General features: G+C 71.2%; 6 protein-coding genes across 6 annotated transcripts in view; 2 read left to right on the forward strand and 4 right to left on the reverse strand.

Moving 5' to 3' along the window:
- AURANDRAFT_52238 (hypothetical protein) overlaps nucleotides 1-234 on the reverse strand; it is a gene marked incomplete at both ends in the record, with an annotated part of 890 nt that extends 656 nt beyond the window's left edge. Inside the window, one exon of the mRNA XM_009035188.1 lies at nucleotides 15-234. Within this exon, the coding sequence (XP_009033436.1) occupies nucleotides 15-197 (183 nt within the window). The remainder of the gene's footprint in view (nucleotides 1-14) is intronic.
- Nucleotides 235-473: 239 nt separating this feature from the next.
- On the reverse strand, nucleotides 474-869 carry AURANDRAFT_16688 (hypothetical protein; the record flags this gene model as incomplete). The annotated part of the gene is made up of 1 exon (XM_009035187.1): nucleotides 474-869. A coding segment is annotated over one exon (396 nt), but the record flags the coding sequence as incomplete, so codon positions are not given.
- A 4,410-nt stretch (nucleotides 870-5,279) lies between these two features.
- On the forward strand, nucleotides 5,280-6,140 carry AURANDRAFT_19916 (hypothetical protein; the record flags this gene model as incomplete). Its single annotated transcript, XM_009034757.1, has 1 exon — nucleotides 5,280-6,140. One exon carries the CDS (start codon nucleotides 5,280-5,282, stop codon nucleotides 6,138-6,140), a length of 861 nt encoding a protein of 286 aa, XP_009033005.1.
- A 978-nt stretch (nucleotides 6,141-7,118) lies between these two features.
- AURANDRAFT_19900 (hypothetical protein) lies at nucleotides 7,119-7,691 on the reverse strand (the record flags this gene model as incomplete). Its single annotated transcript, XM_009035186.1, has 1 exon — nucleotides 7,119-7,691. A coding segment is annotated over one exon (573 nt), but the record flags the coding sequence as incomplete, so codon positions are not given.
- Nucleotides 7,692-10,774: 3,083 nt separating this feature from the next.
- AURANDRAFT_61137 (hypothetical protein) lies at nucleotides 10,775-13,772 on the forward strand (the record flags this gene model as incomplete). Its single annotated transcript, XM_009034758.1, has 3 exons — nucleotides 10,775-11,440; nucleotides 11,653-12,558; nucleotides 12,687-13,772. 3 exons carry the CDS (start codon nucleotides 10,775-10,777, stop codon nucleotides 13,770-13,772), a joined length of 2,658 nt encoding a protein of 885 aa, XP_009033006.1.
- Nucleotides 13,773-14,316: 544 nt separating this feature from the next.
- Nucleotides 14,317-23,915, reverse strand: part of AURANDRAFT_61138 (hypothetical protein) — a gene marked incomplete at both ends in the record, with an annotated part of 19,232 nt that continues 9,633 nt past the window's right edge. Inside the window, 5 exons of the mRNA XM_009035185.1 lie at nucleotides 14,317-21,627; nucleotides 21,734-22,020; nucleotides 23,098-23,146; nucleotides 23,331-23,426; nucleotides 23,511-23,750. Of these exons, the coding sequence (XP_009033433.1) occupies nucleotides 14,317-21,627; nucleotides 21,734-22,020; nucleotides 23,098-23,146; nucleotides 23,331-23,426; nucleotides 23,511-23,750 (7,983 nt within the window). The remainder of the gene's footprint in view (nucleotides 21,628-21,733; nucleotides 22,021-23,097; nucleotides 23,147-23,330; nucleotides 23,427-23,510; nucleotides 23,751-23,915) is intronic.

Genomic DNA, 23,915 nt, shown 5'->3' on the forward strand with positions numbered 1-23,915 from the left:
GCCGGGCGCCGCACCCCGGCCATGCGGTCCCCGATCTCCTTCCACGACGTCGCCACGCCGCCGTACTCCGTTTCCGTGCTATCGTTCTTCTCCGGGACCTGGGAGAATGCCCGGGGCGCCGCCCACCGGTTCGCGCCCACCGCGGGCCGCGCGCACGCGGCGCGGGCGCTCAGCGCTGATCTGCGGAGGAGGAGCATGTCCAAGCGATGGCCTGGAAATCGACCACCAGCGTTTTGGCAACTTTGCGCCACCGGACGTGAACGCGCGGCGCCTCGAACACCCTCTCGACGCGTCGCATGGGCCCCCTAGGCTCCCCCTCTCTTCAGACCCCGAAACAAACAAAAACAAAATTACCCGTCGGCGCAGTAGCCGTCGTCGTCGTCGTCCTCCTCCTCCTCCTCCTCGACGGCCTCCTTCGGGTCCGGGACGGCCGCCGCGTCGCCGCCCGGGCCGTCCGCGTCGGCGACGGCGCCCTCGTACGCGCGGCCGAACTCGTTGGCCCGCGTCTTGTCGACGCGGTACGTGTACCACTGGTAGAGGAAGATGAGGAACACGACGTCGTCGCGGAGCGTCATGAGCCGGTGCTTCAGCGGCATGTCGACGACGAACGCGAACGCGTCGTCGATGAACGTGTTGAAGATCTTGTACGCGAAGGACTTGACGGGCAGGTGCGCGACGGACTGGAGCTTGTAGTTGATGTAGAGCTGGGGCGTCATCATGACGAACCCGAAGTAGTACACCAGGTCCGCGAGCGACGACACGGCCCACGAGTAGTACGCCTTGTGCTTGTCGTGGACGAGCGAGTACCACGCGACGCCGAAGAGGAGCGGGTAGGTCGCGAGGTAGAGGTGGCGCGACGCCTCGGCGTCGTACTTGGCCGTGGCCTTGGCCTTGGGCTGCTTCAGCGGCGCGGTCACGAACGCCGGGTAGACCAGCAGTCCCGACCGCCGGAGCACGAGCGTCGGCTTCAGCACGCGCTGGATCTTGAAGAAGTCGCCGACCAGGGTCATGAAGAGGCCCAGGAGCACGATCTTCCCCGCCTCCGCGTCCTGGAGGTACAGGTACAGGATGAGGTCGCGCGCGAGGGCCCAGAGCAGCGTCGACGCCGACACGCCGTGGAACGTCTCCCGTCCCACGTAGAAGCCGACGTCCTCGGAGAACGCGCAGTAGTCCAGGCCCACGTGCAACACGGCGATGGCCTGGGACACGAAGTACCGGAAGACGCGCGCGTCGGAGATCTGGTACCGCAGGTCGTCGACGTCGAGCTCCGGGAGCACCGTCTTCGCCATGCCCAAGAGCTGCGCCGCGACCGTCGCCCGCAGGCCGAAATGCAGGGGCCCGTGCGTCGCCACCGCGAAGCGCATGGTCGGGTCCGGGTGGCTCACGTTGCGGGACATGGGCCGCGCGTGCTTCTCGAGCACGAGCGTCTCGTCGAGGAACGCGGCGGGCATGTACGCGAGCGACCCCCGCCGCTCGCGGACGTCGAAGGCCACGCCCAGGTTCGGCAGGCCCTCGCGCGCGACCCGGCTCGGCAGGGCGCCGTCGCCGCCGACGTCCAGGAGCCGCAGCACGGGGGCGAAGGTCGTGAACTTCCAGTGCGGCCGGATCTGGTCCGCGTCCTCGTCCTCCTCGCGCTCGCCCTCCAGCAAGCTCCGCGGCCGGTCCCGCCGGCTCGCGACCTTGGCCGGCCGCGTGAGCTCGACGGAGCCGACGCAGTAGGCCGACGCCGCCAGCGTCGTGTCGTTTCTCGGCTCCCACGTCGCGTTACGCCGCGGCGGCGCGACGAAGACGTGCGCGTGGAGCACAGCGCCGCCGCGCGTCCGCACGGCGGCGGGCACGGGCACGGCGAAGGACGCGTCCAAAGTTGTAACGTTCCGCGCCGCGTAGACCGGCGCTTTCCCCCGCGACTCCTTGGGGTCGCCGGACATGGACGCGAAGACGAAGACGTCGACGGCGCCCGCGGCCCAGGGCCGCGCGCAGCGGCCCGCGGCGCGCTCGGCGTCGCCGCAGCTCGGCACGTGGCCGATGGTCCGCACGACGTGGCAGCAGAGCATCGCGTAGAAGATCAGGAACTTGACGAAGCCGCTCGCCATCTTGTCCGTGAAGGTGATCGTCGACCGCGCGAAGGCCGTCATCTGGTCGTCGACGGTGTCGAGCAGCGCGATCTCGTTGGACGTCGTCGTCGTGAGCGCGCTGGACGGCATTGCGTCGTCGTGCGGCGGCCAAGGCGCGGCGGCGTCGCCGCTGCTGGGCTCGCTGGGCTCGTCCATCATTGCCAAAGAGCTTTGCGAGTCGCTATGGGGGGTCTTGCTCCGGCGACGGCGTCCGATGGCCGACGCGTCGGACGCCCGAACGTGCGGTTTTTGGCTAGCGGCCAGGGACGCCCGGTGGCTATACGTGACAAAAACAAGCGCTCGGATTGGGACGAATGGCTAGCCGTTTCGCTGGCTTGAGTACCAAACACGTACGCGCGGGCCGGGAGCGGAGACCTCTGAGCCCAAGCTTCCGACGCACGGCAGCCCGCTCTGGTGGTCGGAGTGGCCTTCCATGACCCCTAGGCGTAAGCCTGACCGTCGGTGCCCCCATCGGAGGTGGTTCTGGCGTCGACCAAATTCCACCGCGCGGGCCTCGTCTCCGCGGGGCTGCCGCGGCGTACACGTAGTGCCGGTGGATTCGGTCGCGCCAGAGGCAGCTCCCGTGCTCCGTGGCGCGGAAGAACTCGATTCGGGGCGTCTTGCCAGGTACCTTCGGCACGTAGCCGATGGCGGCCATGAGCTTGTCGAACTCGGGGCCCATGAGGGCCCTCTCGTGCTTGTGGTAATTTTCTTCGGCGAGCCACTCGGCCTTGGCGATGGCGTGAGAGAAAGGGACTCCGGCTCGATCCGTCGGGAGAGAGATCCATCGCCCGAGCCTGAGGAGGGCCCGCCGGCGAGGTATCCGCTGGGCACCCGTGGGCGCCCGCCCCTAATGCGAGCGGGCTCAGTGCCTAAGCAGAAGGGCGAGAAGTACTACACCGTCCTCAAGGCCAAGGGGGAAGACCAGGAGGCCCGCGACATTCTTCTCATCGTCCTGGCCAAGCACGACGAAGTCCGCCGGCCCTACGGACAGGGCTTCAAGAAGTTCGCGGCGTCCGAGTTCAGCCGGTCGCACGGGCCAATTCGTCTTCAAGGGCGACAAGCTCCTCGCGGACGCGACGACGCGCGCGTGCGCCGCCGCGGAGTTTGGGGGGGGGGGCGACGCCGCAGGAGTCCAGGGCGGCCCTCGGTAACTTGCCATCAAGTTGATGCTCGTCTTCGGCGAGCGGAAGCTTATGGAGGCCTAACCAGCGCAGCAAAGGAGGCCTTCTAACCAGCGCAGCTAAAACAACCATGGACGCCTCTCGCCGCTCCCAGCTCGTCGCCATGGAGGAGGAGCAGAAGCACGACGACGCGCAGCCCGCGCCGCCGCCGCCGCCGCAGCCCAGCGCGCCGACCCTCGCGTCGTGCCTCGCGCTGCTCGCGGGCGCCAGCGACGAGCACAAGGTCGCGGGCCTGCTGCTCCTGGCGCGCCAGGACGGCGCGGCGCTCGCGAGCGTCGCGGCGGACGTGTCCGCGAAGCTCGCGGGCTTCCTCGCGCGGCTCCTGCGCACCGGCGGCGACGGCGACGCGTTGACGGCCGCGCAGCGCGCGGGCCTCCACGTGACCGCGAAGCTCGCGTCCAGCGCCGACGGCGCGCGGGCCGCGCTCCGCGCCGACGTGCTGCCCGCGGTGGGCGAGCTCGCGGGCCGGGCCGCGGACGCGGCGACGGTCGCGGAGCGCGGCGACGGCGGCGGCGGCGACGGCGGCGACGGCGAGGCGGACGGCGGCGACGCGGACGGCGCGGACGGCGCGAGCGCCGCGACGGACGGCGCGGACGGCGCCGCGGCGGTCGGCTGCCTGGCGGCGCTCGTCGCCGGCGACCCGGAGGCCCTCGCGGCGTCGGGCGTCCACGGGTCGTCCGTCGTCGCGCTCGCGGCGGCGAGCGACGACGGCGGCTGGGCGGACGTCGCGGCGCTGCTGCGCGTCGCCGCGGCGGGCGGCCTCCTGGGCACGCCCGAGCTCGCGCGCGTCGCGGCGCTCGCCGAGGCCGTGCGCGGCGACGCGCGGTTCTGGGCCCGCGAGGCGCGCCTCATCGAGGCGGCGGCGCTCGGCGCGAGCACGCTCGCGGGCCCCGCGCGGCCGGCCGCGCTGAGCTCCGAGAGCGCGGCGGCGCTCGGCGCCGCGCGGGCGGCGGTCTGCGCGGCGCTGCCGCGCCTGCTCCTTCGGGGCGGCGCGGCGGAGGCGGACCGGGACGCGGCGCTCGGCGCGGCCGCCGTCGCCGCGGCGGGCTTCGGCGACGACTGGCTCGCGGAGAAGGAGGGCGCCGTGCTCCGCCTCGTCGCGCGGTCCGCGGCCGCGGAGGCGCGGCTCGCGCTCGACGAGGCCGTCGCGCTCTTCGAGGCCGACGCGGCCTGGGCCTCCGGGCGCCTCGAGCGCGCGGCGAACGTCGCGCCGCTGTGCCTGGGCCTCCTCGAGCGCCTCGCGCGGACGCTCGTCGGCGAGCGCGGCGGCGACTCGGGCAGCGACGACGACAGCGACGGCGGCGGCGGCGACCTCGCGGCGCGCTGCGCGCCGGACGCGCTCCTCGACGTGCGGGCCGCGCTCTACGACGCCGCCGACGCGGCGCTGGGCTTCGCCGTCGAGGCGCGGCTCCTCCGCGACGCGCTCGCGTCGGGCGTGCGGCCCCGCGACGCCAAGGGCGACGCGGCGCTCGCCTTCGCGCTCGGCCTCTGCCGCGCGGCCTTCTCCTTCCTGGGCCTCCTCGCGGCGGAGGACGAGGACGGCGGCGGCGCGGGCGACGACCTCTCGCTCCGCGCGCGGCTCGACGACCTCCGGCCCTTCGTCGCCGACCTCATCGCCCTCGACCGCGCGCCGCCCCTCGCGCCGGCCGCGGCCGCGCCCGCGGCGGCGCCCGCGGGCGACTCCGACGACGGCCCCGACTCCGACGACGACGACATGGACTTTGGCACCTAAGTCGCTTCGACCGCGAGCTTGCCTTTCGACGCCGGGTGGAGCAACGTTGGTGCAAGTTGAACCTCAACTTCGCTCGTTGATTGATCGTATGTGCTGGTTGCTACTTCCGTCGCCGTCGCTGCGCGAGCATAAGTAGCTCGCACGCCCGCGTCAAACTTCTAGCCGCAGCGCGCGTCGGAGCTCTCGGAGATCCAGTTGCAAGAATTTCTTGGGCTTGCCGTTGGCGTCCCAGCTCTCGCCGTCGCAGCGATGAACGCCTATGCGACGCTGAAGCAGTTCGGCCTGCCGGCCGTCGCCGGGTCGCTGGCCGTCTGCGTGAGCCACCCGCTCGAGCTGACGAAGGTGCGGCTCCAGCTCGACAACGAGCTCCAGGCGCGCGGCTCCGCGGGCCGCTACGGCGGCTGGCTCGACTGCGTGCGCGAGTCCTGGCGGGCCGGCGGCGTCGGCAACCTGTGGTCCGGCCTGCGCTTCGGCGTCGCGCGCGAGTTCGCCTTCAACTGCGCGCGCATCGGCTCCTTCGAGCCCGCGCTCGCGGTCGTCGGGCACCCGATGGCCGCGGGCTTTCTCTGCGGGTCGCTCGGCGGCTGCGTGGCGAACCCCGTCGAGGTGCTCAAGGTGCGCTTCCAGGCCCTCGGCGGCGCGACGGGCCACCAGCACGCCGCGTTCTCGAACGCGGGCTTCTGGGCGTCGCTCCGGCGCCTCGTCGCCGACGAGGGCTGGCGCGCGTGCGCCAAGGGCCTCGGCGTGTCGACGCTCCGCGGCGCGCTCGGCCCGGGCACGCAGCTGCCGGCCTACTACGAGCTGAAGCGGCGCTGCGCCGCCGCGGGCCTCGACGCGGACTCGCCGGCCGTCCACGGGTGTTGCTCCGCGGCGTCCGCGGGCGTGTCCATCGCGTTCTGCAACCCGGCGGACGTCGTCCGCACGCGCGTCTACAACGGGCCCGCGGGCAACGCGCGCTACGCCGACGCCGTCGACGCCTTCCGCAAGATCCTCGCCGCGGAGGGGCCGACGGCGTTCTACAAGGGCGCGGGCTCCCACTTCCTCCGCCTCGGGCCCCACATGGTCCTCGTCTTCGTCATCTTGGAGCAGCTCCGCCTCGTAGCGCCCTAAGGGCTGTTTTTCTTCGATGCGAACGGGGACGTTAGGAGCTCAGCTGCCCCGGCGCTTCTTCTTCCGCGGGGGCCCGCGGTGCCGCGCCGCGCGGTCGAGGTCCTTCGCGGCCTTGCGCCGCCGCGAGTTCGGGTCGGCCTTGGGCGCGTGGGAGCCGCCGGGCTGGTAGGCCTTTTTGTCCGAGGAGAGCTCGTGGAGGGGCTCGCCGTTGGCGATGGCGCGCGATATGGCCGCGGCGAGGACGCGGTCGGGCTTGGCGACGAGCGCGGTGACGACGCCCTTGGAGCCCGCGCGCGCGGTGCGGCCCGCGCGGTGGATGTAGTCGACGGAGTTGCGCGGGAAGTCGAACATGACGACGCGGGGCACGTCGGGCACGTCGAGGCCCCGCGCGGCCAGGTCCGTGCAGACGAGCGTCGCCGCGCCGCCGGCGGCCGCCGCGGCGCGAAAGTCCGCGAGCGACGCCTCCCGCTCCAGCGAGTTCATCTCGCCGTGGTAGCAGAAGAGGTCGCCGTCGCCGCCGCGCTCGCGCAGGCCGTGCTCGACGGCGCGGCAGGCGCCCACGGTGTTGCAGAAGACGAGCGCCGCGCCCTTGCCGCCCTGTAAAGAAGTCGAAAGGGCCGCGAGCTTGTCCTTGCCGACGACGTCGACGGTGTCCAACCGCGCCGTCGCGATGGCGCGGTGGAGCTGGGACGACTCGACGAACCCGAGCTCCGGGAGGAAGGCCCAGTTCTCCGCGCGCGCGCCCCTGGGGCCGAGCGCCTTGTTGACGGCTTTCGTCATCGTCGCCGTCGTCGCGACGAGCTGCGCGGGCTTGGCGTCGCCGCCCTCGGCCTTGGCGCGGCTCTTGGCGATGCGCTTCGTCGCCTTGAGGATCTTCTCGAGGTCCGCGCCGAAGCCCTGGCTCAGCATCGTGTCGACCTCGTCGACGACGACGGTCGACACGCGCGACACGTGGACGTCGCCGAGCTCCCAGAGCTTCACGAAGCGGCCCGGCGTCGCAACCAGAATATCGTAGGGGGCGCTGCCGAGCTTCGCGCGCTGCTTGCCGACGCCGTCGCTGCCGCCGAAGCAGCCCCGGCACGACGCCTTGCAGACGTGCGCGACGGATTTCGCGACCTGGAGCACCTGCGCCGCGAGCTCGCGCGTGGGCACGAGCACGACGGCCCGCGGCCGCCGCGGCTGGCGCAGGTCGCCGAGGCCGTCGCCGGCGCTCAGGGCCGCGAACTCCTCGGCCTTGAGCCGGCTCAGGACCGGCAGCAGGTACGCGAGCGTCTTCCCGCTCCCCGTCTCGGCCGCGAACATGACGTCCTCGCGCCCGAGCACGCGCGGGATCGCGAGCTTCTGGATCTCCGACGGCGCCGTGAGCTCCAGCGTCTCCACGGCGTCGACGAGGCCCTCGTAGAGCCCGAGGGCGCCCCAGCCCTCGCGCTGGATCTCCGACGCCGCCAGCGACCGCAGGGGCGCCGCGGGCCGCGTCGACGCCTTGAGCGACGACGCGAGGCCACCGCGGAGGCCCGGGACGGACCGCAGCGCGCGGACGCACGCGAGCATGGCGAGGAAGAGCCGCATCAACAGCGCGCAGGCGATGAGCTCTCTTCGGCAAGCTTCCGCAACTACTAGTAGAATTCGTCGGCACTGCATGTTTCCCTTCAACCCGTCGGCCGCGGCTAAAATGGCTGCCCATCCGGGGCACGCCGCTCCTTTGTCCGAGATGGGTACCAACCCTGGGCATGCCACCCGAACGATCGACCCCAAGGAGGCCCTGCTCGCGGCGCTCCAGCCCTTCATCGAGTCCGTCGGCGAGGCCCTCGTCGGCGAGACCGTCGAGCGCCTGCTGCGCCAGACCTGCGCGCTGTCGCTGCAGCTCGCGGCGCGCGAGCAGCTGCGCGCGGAGCAGACGCACCTGCTGCCGCGGATCCTGGACGAGCTGGTCGCCGAGGAGGTGCGGGCCATGGCGCCGGCGATCGCGCGCGAGTTCGTCCGCGAGGAGACGGCGCGCTACATGTTCGAGCGGCGCGTCGAGACGGTCTACGGCGGCGCGTACCTCGAGGTCGCGCCGGACCTGATCGCGGGCGCGGCGGCCGCGGCGCTGGCCGAGGCGCGCGAGGCCGCGCTCCTCGGCGCCGTGGTCGAGGCCGCGGTCGCCGCGGAGTGCCGCGCGGCGGCCGCGGCGGAGCTCGCGGCCGCGGCGGCCGCCGCGCGCGAGGCCGAGGCGGCGGCGGCCGCGCGCGCGGTCCGCGACGCCGCCGAGGCGCGGGCCCTCGCCGGCGCCTGCCTGCGCCACCTCGCGGGCCTCCTCGGGAGCGGGTCGACGTCGCTTTTGGCGCACCGCGCGGCGACGCTCCGGGCGACGAAGATCGCCGTCGCGCGGCTCGACGGCGCGCTGCGGGCCGCGGCGGGGCCCCGGGACCGCCTCGCGGCCGAGCCGGGCCTCGCCGACGCCTTCCGCGCGTCCTGCGCGGACGCGGGCGCGGACCTCCTCTCCGCGGACCTCCTCGCGGCCATCGCGGCCGCGGAGGCGGCGGCCCAGCGGCGCGAGGACGCGGCCTACGGCCGGCCGCCGCCGCCGCCGCCGCCGCTGCGGTCCCCCGGCGCGTCGTCGCGCCTCGCGTCGACGGGCTCGCCGGCCGGCCGCGCGCGGAAGCGGCCGGCGGCCGCGCGGCCGCCGGCCGCGGGCCCGCCCCGCCCCGCCCGCGGGAGCCCCGGCTAGGTTACGCGGCCATGGGGCCCTTGAGCGCCGAGTAGGTCGGCATGGTCGGGCACGGCTCGTCGACGGTGAGCGCCTTGAGCCGCTTCACCTTCTCGACCTTGGCCTGCGTCGAGATGCTCGTGTCCTTGAGCGCCTCCTTCATGAAGGCGCTCGCGTACCTGCGGCGCCGCGTCCGGGGAGCGCCGCGACGGCGGGAAAGACGCGGCGACCGCGCTGGGCCTCGTAGTCGGGCTTCGGCGCCGCGCCGTGCTGCTTCATGTAGGCCTGGGCGTCTGCGCGGGCGGCCGCGTCGCTCTCTTTGGCGAATCACGGGGGCGCGGGGGACGCGCAGGTGTCGACGGTCTCGCCGCTCGTCTCGCGCTCCACGGCGGACATCTCGGCCCGCTGGAACGACGACATCGGTCTTTCTGGGTGGTCCACCTCGAAGAGAGAGACGTAGAGGGGCTGCTCCTCAAACGTTGATGCTGCATGTTGCAGCTCTCCGATGGTGATGATCGCCTCAAAAGCGGCCGTGCAGGGCCCGCCGCTCGCGCCTAATTAAGGCCTTGCTACCGCGCTCGCGCCGACGACCGCATCCGCGCCGACGATGTCGGACTTCCTGAGCGGCTGGAACACGGAGAGCGGCCTCGACCTCGACAACATCTGCTTCGGCTCGCGGAAGCGTAAGACGCAGCAGCAGTTCGTCGCCGAGCCGGCGCGGGGCAGCAAGTCGCCGCGCAAGGCGCCGGCGAAGAAGGCGCCGCGGAAGGCGCCGGCCAAGGGCGGCGGGCGGCCCGCGAAGGCCCCCGCGCCGAAGAGGAACGCCAAGGCGCCGTCGCCCGCGATCCGCCCGGCGGTCGCGCCGCCGCCGCCGCCGCCGCCGCCGCCGCCCGCGGTCGAGCGGCCCTGCGGCTGCTCGCACTGCGAGCTCTTCCGCGCGCGCGACGCGGCGGCCGCCGCGGCCCGGCGCGCGGCGCAGCCGCCGAAGGCGGCGGCGCCCAAGGCGCCGCGGACGATGACGGAGGCCATCTTCGGCGAGTCGGACAGCGAGTCGGACTCGGACTCGGACGGCGAGCGCGAGCCGTCGGCGCGGTGCCGGCCCTGGCCGCCGAAGTCGCCGGCCGCCGCCGCGCCGGTCGCGGCCGCGCCGGCGCGCCGGCGCCTCGCCGCCGCGCCGAAGAAGGCGACGCGGGCGGCCGCCGGCTCCGCGGAGGCGCTCGCGCGGGCGTCCGCGAGCCGCGGCCGCGCATACCGGAGCGAGCGGCGGTCCATGGCGCGGCTCGGGGGCCTCGGCGGCTCGGAGCACGAGCCGTTCGGAGGCGGCGTCTACGCGGAGACGCGGCGGCTCCGGCTGCGGTTCGCGCGGTCGAAGATCCACGCGTGGGGCGTCTTCGCGGACGAGCCCGTCGCCGCGGGCACCTTCGTCCTCGAGTACCGCGGCGAGGAGGTCGGCGCCGCCGTCGCGGAGGCGCGCGCGGCGCGCTACGAGGCCGAGGGCCGCATCGACTACCTCTTCCGCGTCGACGACGAGACGACGCGTCGGGTCGCTCGCGCGCTTCGTGAACCACTCCTGCGCGCCCAACTGCGTCACGCAGATCGTCGTCCACGCGAAGCGGAAGAAGATCGCCCTCTACGCGAAGCGCGACATCCTCCCCGGCGAGGAGCTCTGCTACGACTACAAGTTCGAGCTCGAGGACGACAAGATCCCCTGCCACTGCGGCGCGCCGACCTGCCGCGGGAGCCTGAACTGACGCGGCGGCGGGAGGCGAATCGGGGTTCCTGCGGCAATATTAGGCCTACAGGCCGTGTGTGCTCTTGGGCATGCGGCTCCTCCGACGCTAAATCACCAATAATAATAATAATAATAATACTAATCGGCGACCCGTTTGAGGTACACGCTGAACTCGATTGAAGCTGTGCCTGTAACAGAGCGTCGAGAGGCACGATGACATCAGGTTTTGCGCACGTGTGGATGGCCTGGCTCTGCGTCGGCGGTGCCTTGCAGATCCCGTCGCGCCACACGAGCCATCGCGCCCTCTACGCGGCGTCCGTGGCCGTGCCGGCGCCGCGGGCGCCGGCCGGCGGCGGCGCCGCCGTGCGGGGCGACGGCAGCGTCGTCGTCGGCGGCGCGACGGTGCTCGAGCCGGGCGCGCGGCGCCTGCGGCGCGCCGTGGCCCTCGGCGACGCCGAGGTCGGGCGCGAGGCCGAGGCGGGCGGCGGCGTCTTCCTGAGCTTCGGCCTCCGGCGGCCGCGCGCGCGCGTCGACGTCGATTTGGGCTACCTGCCCCAAGGCCGGCTCCTGAGCGTCGCGCGGAACAAGCGCTGGTGGATGGCGCCGGCCTTCGGGGACGTGCCCCTGGAGACGCAGCTCGTCGTCGTCGAGGGCGCGGACGCGGACGCGGCGGGCCGGCGGACGTACGCCGCGTTCCTCCCGCTCCTCACGGGCGGCGGCCGGCTCCGGGGCACGCTCCGCGGCGCCGTCGAGGCGCGCGGCGGCGAAAAGCGCACGCGCCTCATCCTGCGCTGCGAGAGCGGCGACGGCGCCGTCGCCGCGGCGGACCTCGACGGCGCCGTCCACGTGTCGGCGACGCGGTCCGGTGACGCGGGCTGCGTCCGCGGCTGAGCAGGAAACAAAACTATGCAACGCGACTTCAAAATGCATGTATTCGAACGGTTCCGACGTATTTCTTCACCGTCTCAAGGGAACTCGCCGAGAGAAAACGATCCGTCCAAAAATCGGCCGAAACGACTTCGACGCGACCGAGCGAGAGAGCTGTGAAGTTTTCGCCGGACAGGGCGTTCCACTGGTTGTTTCCGGCACAGGTCCACGGCCTCGTGGAGCGCGCCGTCGAGGCCGCGGCGGCGCGGACGGGGACCTTCGCGCCGCGGCGCGCCAAGGCCGTGCCGCGGCGCATGGTCGACGGTTTAGGCTGGTGCACCTGGGACGCGTTCTACAGCTCCGTTTCCGCAAAAAAGGTCGAGGCGGGCCTCGAGGCGCTCGGCGCCGCGGGCGTCAAGTGCCGGCGCCTCATCATCGACGACGGCTGGATGGCCCTGGACCGCGACACGGACGACGCCCTCAACCTCAGCGGCGAGATCCTCACGGCCGCGAACTCCGCGGGGAACGCCGCGGAGAAGATGTACGACGGCCCCGCGGCGCGCGCGCAGCGCAAGTTCGCGGAGCTCGTCGGCGCGGCCTACGCGCGCTACGTCGAGCGCGCGCCGCCGAACTCCGCGGGCGTGCTCTTATGGCGCCTCGCGGCGACGACGGTGCTCCGCGCGCCCCTCTGCCACTTCTTCGACGAGTCGACGGACTTCACGAAGGCGCTCGCGTGGCCGCCGCGGCCCCACGCGGCCAAGTTCGGCGGCGAGGCGGGCCTCGCGGCCTTCGTGCGCGACGTCGCCAAGGGGACCCACGGCGTGGACCACGTCGCCTGCTGGCACGCGTCCGCGGGCTACTGGGGCGGCGCGGCGACGCCGGCCGCGAGCCGCGTCCGCGCGCGCGCGACGCCGCACCTCGCGGCCGTCGAGCCGGCCATCGGCTGGGACCCGGCGACGCTCAAGGGGGCGCTGACGCCGACGACGCCGAAAGCCATCGCCGAGCTCTACGGCGGGCTCTACGGCGCCCTCGCGCGCTGCGGCGTCGACGGCGTCAAGGCGGACGCCAGGGCAGCAAAAGAAAGCGAAATTCCCAACTTCAAAGGCTCATATCTCGGCCGTTTTCCACTCGTTTCGGCTGATTTTTGGACGAGCGATCATCTCTCGGAACGGTCTCGAAGCGTGGATGCTTCTTCCGGAACGCGCGCGCGCGGAACACTCACGTTGAAGCGACGTTGAATCACCCTTGTGCTGCCCAGGCGGACGCGCAGTCCGGCGTCGGCGCCTTAGGCGGCGGCCGCGGCGGCGGCCCCGAGGCCGCGCGGCTCTTCGTCGAGGCCATGGAGGGCGCCGGGGCGGCGCACTTCGGCGACGGCGGCGCCGTGGCCGTGTCGAACTGCATGTGCCACTGCACGGAGCAGCTCTACCGCTACGCGTCGACGGCGCTCGCGCGCGCGTCCGACGACTTCTACCCGCGCGAGGCGCCGTCCTGGCGCTGGCACCTCACGGCCTGCGCCTACAACTCGCTCCTGTTGTCGCCCATCGTGCTGCCGGACTGGGACATGTTCCAGAGCGACCACCCCGCCGCGTGGCTCCACGCGGCCGCGCGCGCCAACTCCGGCGGGCCCGTGACCGTGTCCGACAAGCCCGGCGCCCACGACGACGCCGTGCTCCGGGCGTTGGCCCTGCCCGACGGCGCGACGCTCGTCGCGACGGCGCCCGCGCGCGTCGGCGCGTCGGCGCTCTTCGCGGACGTCGCGCGCGACGGCGCGAGCCACCTCGCGCTCGCGGCGCCCAACGGCGACGACGGCGCCGTCGTCGGCCTCTACAACGTCCAGGGCTCGGCCTGGTCCTGGGACGAGCGCCGCTTCGTCGCCGGCGACGCGGCGCCCGTCGACGCGGCGCTCGCGCGCGCCGACGCGGCGCTCGCGTGGCGCGAGCGCGACGACGGCGCGCCCCTCGCGGCCTACGCCTTCCGCGCGAAGACCCTCGAGATCCTCCGCGGGCCCGGCGCCGCGGCGACGCCCCGGGCCCTCGACCCGGGCGCCTTCGAGCTCTACGCCGTCCGCCGGGTCCTCGCGACGCCGGCCGGCGTCGAGTTCGCGCCGCTCGGCCTCTCCGCCATGCTCAACGGCGGCGGCGCCGTGAGGGCCGCCGCCGTCGACGGCGAGGCCGCGGACGTCGCGGCCCTCGGCCCGGGCGCCTTCGCGGCCTACGCGTCCGCGGAGCCGCGGTCCCTCGCCGTCGACGGCGCGGCCGCGGCCTTCGCCTACGACGCCGCGGCGCGCCTCCTCACCGTCGACCTCGCCCCGGGGGACCACGCGCTCCGCGTCGTCTGGGACTAGTCGGGGTCTCGCGGGGGGGTGGGGCGGAGCGCCGCGTCGCGCGTCGAGACGGCCGGGTCGCGGGGGTTCGCGCGCGGTCCGCACTGAAGCTCCGCTCCTCCACACCAAAATCGGGGAGAGAGAGATCAGCAGAATCAAGCTTACGCGCTCACCCACACGCTCACAGACCTCGCCCTTCGGCCCCAAAACTCTCTCGTGGCCGCCCGGCGTCCCAATCGTGCCCCCAAAAAAAACTCCCCGACTTTACGACTCGTTTTCGCGACGCCCGAGTCAAAACCGTTCCCCACTCGTCGCGTCGGTGATGCGGGATGGTACGAAGACGAGGGGAAGTTAGCGCGCGCGCCCGGTGGATCTGGCGGGCGCGGCGGGGCGTCTGTTCGCGGATGGTTTCTTTTTTTTTGGCGTCGTCTCCGTCGGGCTCGTGCGAAGTGGGGAGTTGGGGGGGGCGCCGACGGGCGTGGGGTGGTGGCGGCGCCCGCGCGGCGGCCGGCGCCGGGCCCGCGGGCCGCCGGCGCGCCGGGCTCCGCGCGCGCGCGCGGCGCGATCATGCCGAGGGGGCGGGCTCGGCGTGGTCGTCGTCGTGGTCCTCGCCGATGGGTTCGATGCGGGTGCGGTGGGCGAACATGGACGCGCGCGGCGGCGGGTGGCTGTCGGCGGCGTGCTTGACGCCGATGACGGACGGCGGGCGCTGGATGGTCTGGCCGATGCCGTGGCGCATGGACGTGCGGGGCGCGACGCGCCCGACGTTGGACGCGCGGCGCGGGCTCGCCGCGGCGCCGCCGGAGGCCGCGGCCGCGGCCGCGGCCGCGCCGGCCTGCGACGCGCGGCCGGCCTGCGACGCGCGGCCGCCGGCCATCGACGCGCGGCCCGTGATGGTCCGGCGCATGGTCGCCCGCAGGGCGCCCTGGGTGATCTTGATGGTCTCGGAGTCGGCGCCCGCGCCCAGGCCCGTGATGGAGCTCTGCTCGGCGGTCTCGACGTTGGTCTTGAACATCGAGTTCGCGAGCGCGTTGATCTCGTCCGCCTCCTGGTCCGGCGCCTCGAGGATGGGCTCGTCGTCGTCGAGCTCCTCGTCGTCGCCGGGCGGCGCGTCGCCGGGCGCCGCGGCGCCGCCGGGCGCGGCCGCGCCGTCGCCGGCCTTGTCCTTGATGACCTCGACCGCGCTCGACGTCGCCGGCGCCTTGTCCTTGAGCACCTCGACGACGACGTTCTCGTCCTCCTTCTGCTCGGGCTTGGACGACGGCGGCGGCGCCGCCGCGGCCTTGGGCGGCGGCGACGCCGCGGCCTCGGGCGCGGGCTCCTGCGCGGGCTTGGGCATGATGCCCATCTTGATCGCGCGGCCGAGGTTCCGCGCCTTGGCGAGCGCGCGCTCGCGCTTCTTCGCGACGGACACGCGGAGCTCCTCGGGGAGGCGCTTGATCAGGGGCAGGCGCATGGCCTTCATGTAGCGCTTGAGGTCGTCCTGGGACTTGGAGTCGAGGCTGTAGAAGTGGCAGAACGTGTCCGCGACGATGGACACCTCCGCGTTCTTCGCGATGGACTCGGGCGGCAGGTCCTCGGGCGTCGCGCGTATCCTGATCTCGCCGACGAGCTGCTCCTTCTCGTTCTTGAGCTTGTGCCACTGGCGCTTGCAGGAGCCGTCGTCCATGAGGTCGATCGTGACCTTGCCCATGAACTGGCCGTTGAGGCCCCGGCGGTAGTGCATGAGGTTGATCTCGGCCTCCTCCGTGTTCTTGTAGATCTTCACGGAGAAGGACTCGTTGAACTCGGGCGTCCGCGTGAACTTGCGCACGGACGTCGACGCCTGCTTGTAGCTCACGCCGAAGGACGTCTGGGTCTTGACGACGGCCATCACGTAGGGGTGCGTCGCGCCCATCATGCCCATGGACGTGAGGTTCCTGCCCCGGAAGACGTCGATGGTCAGCTTGCGCTTGGGCACGCCGACGCGCTTCGCGGCCTGGAGGTACTCGACGTTGCTCAGGATCGCGCCGCTCGGCACGGCCTCCGCGTCGCCGCACGCGTCGACGGCGGACGCGCGGCCGACCTGGAGGATGAAGTAGGTCTCGTCGTTCGTGCCCGCCTCGAGCACGCGCTCGCCGGGCACGGCCGTGTAGGGGATCATGAGGTTCACGAGCGACGCGACGATGCCCTCCTGGAACGCGCCGAACTTGATCGAGTCGCAGAGCTTCTTGTGCGCGAAGTGGAAGAGGATGGCGCTGTTGAGCGACCGGTTGATCTCGTTGAGGAACTGGGCCTCGTCCAAATTCTGGAGCTCGTTGTCCGCGTACTCGAAGAAGTCGAGCACGCGGCGCCGGAGCTCCGGGTCCAGGTCGAGGCGGCCCATGAAGTTCCGCGCGCAGATCGTCCGCCGGTGGTTCTTGTGCTGCTGGAGCGCCGCGAGCTCGACGATGGACGCGAGCATGGCGAGGAGGTTCACGTCGCTCAGGAGCACGCCGAAGATCATGATCGCGATCTGGTAGAGCCGCTCGACGCGCGTCACGGGGTCCACCCCCAGGTCCCCAAAGGACGTGAACGTCGCGAAGGCCCAGGTGAAGGACGCGCGGTACCAGAACTTCCAACTCCCGTTGTACTGGATGTCCTGGTAGCGCATCTCGTAGGAGTCGACGCCGAACTTCCAGTACGTGTCGATCCAGTTCGTCTTGCCGTTCGACCGCTCGAGCCGCGCGAGCGCGAACCAGCAGCACGAGCACCAGTGGATCGTCAGGCAGAAGAGCATGAACATCTGGAGCGCCTTGCCCACGCCCGCCATGCCCAGGAACTTGATCTTGAGCTCCTCGACGAGCAGCCGGATGATGTCGTCGACGTAGCGCGTACTGTGGCGGAGCCGCGACAGCTGGACGACGCGGAGGCAGACGCAGGTCGACCGCTCGGCGCCGCTCAGGTGGCCGATGATGGCCAACGGAATCAACGACACCGTGTCGTAGGGCAGGTGGTGCTTCATGTAGATCATGCGGAACTCCTCGACCTTGACGACCATCTGGCCCTCGAAGCGCGTCACGAACATCTGGAGGTGCAGCGGGATGTCGGCGATGTAGAAGAGCGTGAGCAGCGCGTCGATGATGAGCACCGTCGACGGCAGGCCCTTGCTGCCGTCCATGTTGTTCTTCGTGCCGAACGCGACGAGGAACGGGATCGTCGTGCTGTACCACATGAGTCCCAACATGGAGACGACGAGCCAGACGACGCGGAAGGGGTCGTTGGGCATGATGACCTTCTGCTTCTTCTTGCCGCGCTTCGACTTCTTGCCCGCGCCGTCGCCCAACCCCTGGATGTAGCGGTCGCCCGTCCGGAGCTCCGCGAGCTTCTGGCCCTCCTTGGCCATGTACGCGCGGTACTCGCCGATGAGCATCGTGAGCTCCAGGGACGACTCGAAGGCCTCGTAGGTGAGCTGGATCGTGTGCGTCGTGTGCGCGGCCTGCACGGAGATGGAGTAGAGCATGCGCTCGAAGAACTCGCCCTCGCCCAGGATGATGGGCTCGGACTTGGTCTTCTGGCCCTTGGTCGACTTGTCGCTCTGGGTCTTGAGCCGGAGCCGCTCCTTGCCCTTGTAGTCGAGCGTCGCCTGGACGACCTGGTCGCTGCCCACGAGCTCCACGCGGCCGTCGGTGACGCAGTAGACCGTCGTCGCGCACTCGCCGTCGCGGAAGAGCATGTCGCTGGGCATGTAGAACTCGAAGCCGACGCGCTTGACGAGCTCGGCGACGAGCGTCGCCGTGTAGGGCTTGACGCCGTGGAGCGACGCGATCATGTCGCCCGCGACCTCGACGATGAAGTCCGCGCGGAGGTTCATGGGCAGCATCTCGAGCACCTCGGACCCGCCGATGCCGCGCTGCTGGACCCAGAGGCGCTCGTAGTAGGCGAGCACGGACCGCCGCAGGGCGCCGGGCAGGTGCTGCTGGTCGCAGTACTGCGTCGCCTTGTTCACCTTGCGGAGGAAGAACGACCGCGACAGGCCCGTCTGCGAGAGCGCGTCCTCGACGATGGCGACGATGAGGGCGTAGAAGCCCGTGGCCAGCAGGAGGGCGAAGATGGAGAAGCGGAACTCGCGGTCGCCCGTCGCGCCGAAGTTCTGGTCGCGCGCCGTGAGCGTGCCGAACGCCCAGAGGAGCGCGGCCGTGTACGCGTCCGTGATGCCGTCGCCGGAGAACTTCTTCGTCGTGCCGAGCTGGGGCTGCTTCAGGGGCTTGCCCGCCCAGAGGCCGTCGTCGGGCACGCGCGCGTAGGGGTCGATGTTGTCGCAGCCGTCGAGGCCGCCGAGCGAGCAGTGGCGGAGGAGGCCGCTGTCGTAGGCCCACGTGTTCTCGTTGCCGTTGAGGTGGACGCTGTTGGCGCACCAGAAGAAGCCCGTCGCCGTGAGGTGGGCCGTGAAGAGGAAGCCCGTGATGAGCACCGCGACGTTCCGCGCGTCCTCGCTCACCTTGACGCCCGCGTGCTCGATGGCCGCCTCGAGCGCGAAGACGAGGGAGCCCACGTCCATGACCCGGAGCATCTTGTTGAGGCGGCAGGACGCGAGGCGCTGGGCCGAGCCCATGTTCTTGCCGGGGATCGCGAAGTAGAGCACGTCGAGCGGGAGCGCGGCGAGGATCGCGAGCGGCGCGGCGAGGCCGCTGCGGTAGCGCTTCGAGTTGGACCAAAAGTAGGTGACGCAGTGCGAGTGCCAGACGAGGGCGTCGATGACGAGGACGATGTCGCCGACGTAGTAGGGCAGCACGTCGACGGGCGAGATGTCGTGGCCCTCGCGGAAGACCGCGTTGAAGGGCACGATGGCGATGTTCCAGAGCACGAAGAACAGCACGACGCAGTTCCAGGCGTGGCCCAGGGACCCCGCGTTCTTGTAGCGCGACGACGCCAGCTTGAGCGTGTCCGCGCCCTTCTTGAGCGCCGTCGACTCGTCGGCCGTGAGGAGCGCGTTGCGCTGCGTCGTGCGCTGGATGAGCTGCGACATCTTCGTCTTGGACTTCTTGCCCGCGTCGCCCGCGAGCTGGAAGTTGCCGTTGTTGTCGATGATCTTGACGCAGCCCTGCTCGCGGTCGATCTCGTAGCGCACGGGCCGCTTCTCGAGCTCGCGCTGGTTGTAGCGCACCGCGGGGAAGTGGAAGAGGAGCTCCGTGAAGCGGTGGTGCTGGAGGTGCCAGGTCTCCGTGACCTCCTTCGTCGTCGCGGAGTAGCGACTGTAGGTGACGTGCTTGAGCAGCGCCTCCTCGCAGAACGTGTCGTTCGTCCGCAGGTTCCGCGCGTGGTACGCGCCCACGGTGATCTCGACGACGCCCGTCTGGATGATGTAGAGGCCCGGCGCCGGCAGCGTGTACTCGACGATCTCCTCGTCCACCCCGAAGAAGTGGAGCTCCATGCGCACGATGAGCTCGTAGAGGAAGAGGTGGTCCTGGTCGTGGAGCGTCGGCGACTTGCGGAACGCGGGCTCCAGCATGGACGCGATGAGGTCCTGGCGCAAATTGAGCGGTAAACGCTTGTTGAGCATGGCCATCTCGTCGGTGCCGTCGCGCTCCTCGGCTAAAAAGTCGATGTAGAAGTTGATCTTCTCCTTGAGCGCGGGCGACACGTAGTTCGTGCGCATGAACGCGTTGAGCACGTTCGACTTGTGCGTCGTGTTCGCCTCCGTGAGGTCGACGAAGCGGATCATCATGGAGAAGTTGGAGACGACGGTCGTGAAGTAGGCCACCAAGATGATGTTGAGCCCGAGCGTCTGGAAGTCGGAGCCGACGGCCGTGTCGACGACGGCCGCGTAGTCGACGGTCATCAAGGCCGCGAGCGAGTCGTGGATGAGGTAGAGCATGTTGCCCGTGTAGTTGTCGCCGGCGATGGCCGTGTCCGTCATGCCGCAGACGCTGGACACCGTGAGCACGATGAAGATGAGCTGGCACGTCATGATCCACGCGCGGATCGTGTTCGGCGACACGACGTAGTACTCCTCGATGAAGTCCGTGATGTTCGTGATGTAGAACTTGATGTTCCAGAAGCGGAGCACGTGGGGCACGCGGAGGTAGGACCAGTGGCCCACGAAGAGGCCCACGAGGTCGATGGGCACGCAGCTCAGGAAGTCGACGCGGAACCGCTTGCTCTCCATGTGGTGCGCGGTGATCGCGGACCGCTCCACCAACAGCAGGTCGCGGCCGTCGACGACCGTGTTGATGCCGAAGAAGAAGAGGCGGAAGATCATGTCCACGTCGAAGCAGATGTCGAAGAAGTAGTCGAGCACGAGCGTCGCCTCCATGCCGGACTGCCAGCCGCGGTTGCGCATGTAGCGCGCCGTGAGCTTGCCCTCGCGGTACTGGCGGAAGAGGCGGAGCTGGGGCGTCACGCAGGTGAACATGAGCGCGAAGAAGAGGAAGATGTCCCAGCCGAAGCGCGCGAACGAGCCGGGCAGGATCACGAGGCCCGACGCGGCCGCGCGGTCCATGAGCATCGCGTTGTCCTCGCCGGCGCCCATGTCCATGTTCGGCAGGGGCACGACGGCGCCGACGGCGGCGCTGTCGGCGGCGGAGATGCCCGCGCCCGCCGTCGACACGATCGTCGCGCGCGACCGCCGCGCGGCGACCTGGTCGTTGAGGCTCGCGGACTTGGGCGCCGCGGGCGCCGCGCCGCCGTTGCCCGCGCCCCAGGCCGCCGCGGGCTTCGAGGGCACCTTGTCCTCGCCCTGCATGGCGCCGAGCGTCGCCGCGGAGGACCGCGGCGGCGGCATCGCGCCCGACGCGGACCCCCACGCCGCGATGGTCTCGCGGTAGAGCCGCTTCGTCTCGACGATGCCCGCGTCCGTGTCGAGCATGGACACGGTGGGCACCTTGGCCTTCTCCGCGTCCTTCTTGCTCTTCTTCTTGTTGGGCGTGTCGCTGATGTCGTCCTCCTTGGGCGCGAAGCGCCGCACCGTCGACTTGAGCGACTCGTACGTGAGCACGAGCGTCTCGACGAAGCCCGCGCCCGCGCGGAGGCCCACGGGGTACTTGCCGCCGAGCACGCACTGGTAGTCCCCAAAGTAGTCGCCCACCGTCACCGCCGCGAGCTGGACGCCGTTGTGCATGATGTAGGCCTCGCCCTCGCGGAGAATCAGCATCTCCCGCTTCGCCTCCTGCGCCTTGATGAGCCACTGGTCCGGCAGGTAGACGCGGCCGTACAAGGTGTCGACGACGGAGTTGAGGAACTCCGGCGGCCGCATGTCGGGCTTGAAGAAGGGCACGCCGCTCAGCAGGCCCAAAGACCGGTTCGCGATGCCGCGCCGGAGCGCCTTCGGCAGCTCACTCAGGATCTGGTCGTCCGTCATGCCGCTCTGGCGGATGTAGAGGTAGTCGAAGAAGATGGTGATGCGGCTCTTGAGGATGGGCTCGATGCGGTTCACCTTCATGAACTGCTTCACGGGGTCGATGTCGGCCTTGAAGCCGTTGAGCACGACGTTGTTCGTCTCGACCGTACTCGCCAAATTCGCAAAGACGATGGCGTAGAACATGAGGGACACGGTCATGATGATGGCGTTGGACGCCAGCTCGTGGGCGTTCATGGGCAGCGACGGCCCCCACTGGATGGAGCACAGGATCAGCGTCATGATGATGAGGTAGTTGAGGCTGTCGACCATCTGGATCATCGCGACGGCGACCTCGATGTCGTACTTGTGGACGAGGACCGTGCGCAGCACCATCATCGTCGACTTGAAGTGGGACACGCGCGTGATGCGCAGCACGTCCGTCGCGATCTTCACGTAGGGCACGCTGTACGCGAAGGACGTCACGAGCGGCACGGCCGCTAAAATGTTCGTGCAGAAGAGCAGGCTGTGCGTGTAGCGATCCTTGATCGCCTTGTGGTCGTCGACGATCTCGCGCGCGTCCTGCGGGCGGCGGGGGCGTCGCGCGGGCGGGGGGGGGGCGCGGGGGGGGGGAGTATCCGGCCGTCTCCCGGGCGCGGCGCCGCGCGGTGTCGTAGATGGGGAAGACGAAGCGCATGAAGAGCTCGATGAGGAAGATGAGGTCCACGAGGTGGTTGACGAAGTTGAGGAGCTCCGTGCAGGACTCCCCGCAGCGGAACGAGACCCCGTGCCCCGACTTGTCCCAGTTCGTCGACCGTCCCACGGAGAGCGGAGCGTTGACGCAGCTCCAGATCACCGCGGCCATGAGGATGATGTTCCAGATGATGTAGACCGCGCTGTCCTCATCGAAGATGGGCAGCTTGATCTTGCACGGGCACTTGATCACGAGCTTCAGCTTCTTCTTCGCCATGGCGCCTGCCCGGGCCCGCCCCGACCGGGGAGGAGCGCGTCGACCACCGCCGCCCCCGGCCGCGCCCGCCTCACCGTCCCGCGACCGGGGAGCTGATGCCTATCGACGGCGGAGCGACGTCCGCGCCCCCGGCGGCCAAGCACCCAGACCAACCCTGCCAACCACCGGAGATGGTCTCCAGCGCCTGTGGCTGGGAGAAACGAGCGCGGGTGGTTGGCAGATATATACGGATACGCACTGCCGCGGATCGGTTGAGGTCACGACTCGGAGGAGGTGGAAGTGCCGGCCAATGGCGGGGGCGCGCCGCACGTAAACCTCGCGCCTCATCGCGCGCGAGGCCTCGGACGCCGCGCCGCGAGCCGCCGCGAGCCCGGCCGCCGCGCGCGGCGACGCCGCGGAGCGACGGCGGGGGTACTGCCGCGCGCCGTTGCGCCTCGACCCAGGCCAGCGGCGAGGCGGCTCTCTCTCGTGCGGACGTGACGGAGACGGCGCCCCGGGCCCACGGCGTCCGTCGCGGGCGGTAGGCGCACGGCCGCGCGAGGCCCGACGCGTCGCCGCAACGACGCGACGATGGTTACTAGGAACGGCGCGCGGCGCGATCCCGACGTTGGCCGCGCGGCGCCGAGACGGTGCGCGAGGCGCCGCGCGCGCGTCGCGTCGAGTGGCGGTCGGCGACCATCGCACATCGATTCGAGCCGCGCGCGGCCGCGGCGAGCCCCCGCGCGGGCTGCTCGCTCTCGACGGCGGTCCGTCCGCGGCCTCTGCCAAGTCGACGCACTCGCCGGACCGTGGCGGCGTCGCCCCTGGTGGCCGCGACGGCGCGAGGCCGCCGGCTGCGCAGGGGCCTGCGTGCTCGTTCCGGGCGTGCGCTCGCGCGATCCCACGCGTCGCAGGACGATCTCTTAGCTGGGCTGCCTTGTGCCAGCTCGAGCAGGCGCTCGCAGCCGTCCGCTGCCCCAACCGCTCGGGCAGCCGATCCTGTCTTGGCAGCCCTGTCTTGGCAGCCCTGCGACGCCCGACCTGTCGCCTCGCACCCGCGCGCCGCCACTGGCGCCGGCAACAACTTCGGTCTCCGAAACAACCAGCCTCCAATTGATACATTTCCCTATTCACAATTGAGGCACTGGCAACCTGAGAACGCGCGAGCCAAAAAAAACGCAAAAAGAATTTGGCAGCCCGCTTCTGAGCATGGAGAGGCATCAAAAAGCCCAACCACACCGGTTGCACCGCTCTCACTTTCCGCCACCCGAGCCACCCGACCACCTACCACCATGTCTTCCACGACCATCCTCGCGCTCCTCGCCCTCGCGCGCACGATCAGCGCCGACGACGGCACGATCTCCTCCGCCTCGAGCGTCTCCACGGACGTGACGGCGGTCCCGACGGCCCAGTGCGCCTCGACGCTCTCGACCTGCGACGAGTTCGTCGAGATCGACGCGCTGCCCTACCTGAACTCCGACGAGCAGCTGACGGTCCAGACGCACTACGACGACACGTACGGCTGCGAGATGGACGTCGTGTCGACGCTGCGCAACTGCTGGATCTGCGAGGACATCCCGACGAGCCTGCCCGTGCCCGCGCCCACCGCCATCCCGACGTCCCTGCCGACGCCCGTGCCGACGCCGAAGCCGACGCGCGCGCCGACGACGGCGACGCCGTCCGCCGCGCCGACGACGGCCCCGACGACGACGACCTGGACGCCGACGACGACGCCGACGACGGCCGCCCCGACGACCTGCACGGAGACCGTCGTCTCGACGAAGACGCTCGAGTGCGACGTCGAGGACTGCCCCCAGAGCTTCACGTTTTCCACGTACGCGCCCGACGCGGCGTTCCCGTTCCGCGCGGAGGCGCGCGCGGGCTGCTCCATCCTCGCGGCGACGCTGACCATGTCGACGCG

This window comes from Aureococcus anophagefferens (assembly GCF_000186865.1).
Source record: "Aureococcus anophagefferens unplaced genomic scaffold AURANscaffold_2, whole genome shotgun sequence".
NCBI classification, from domain to species: Eukaryota; class Pelagophyceae; order Pelagomonadales; family Pelagomonadaceae; genus Aureococcus; species Aureococcus anophagefferens.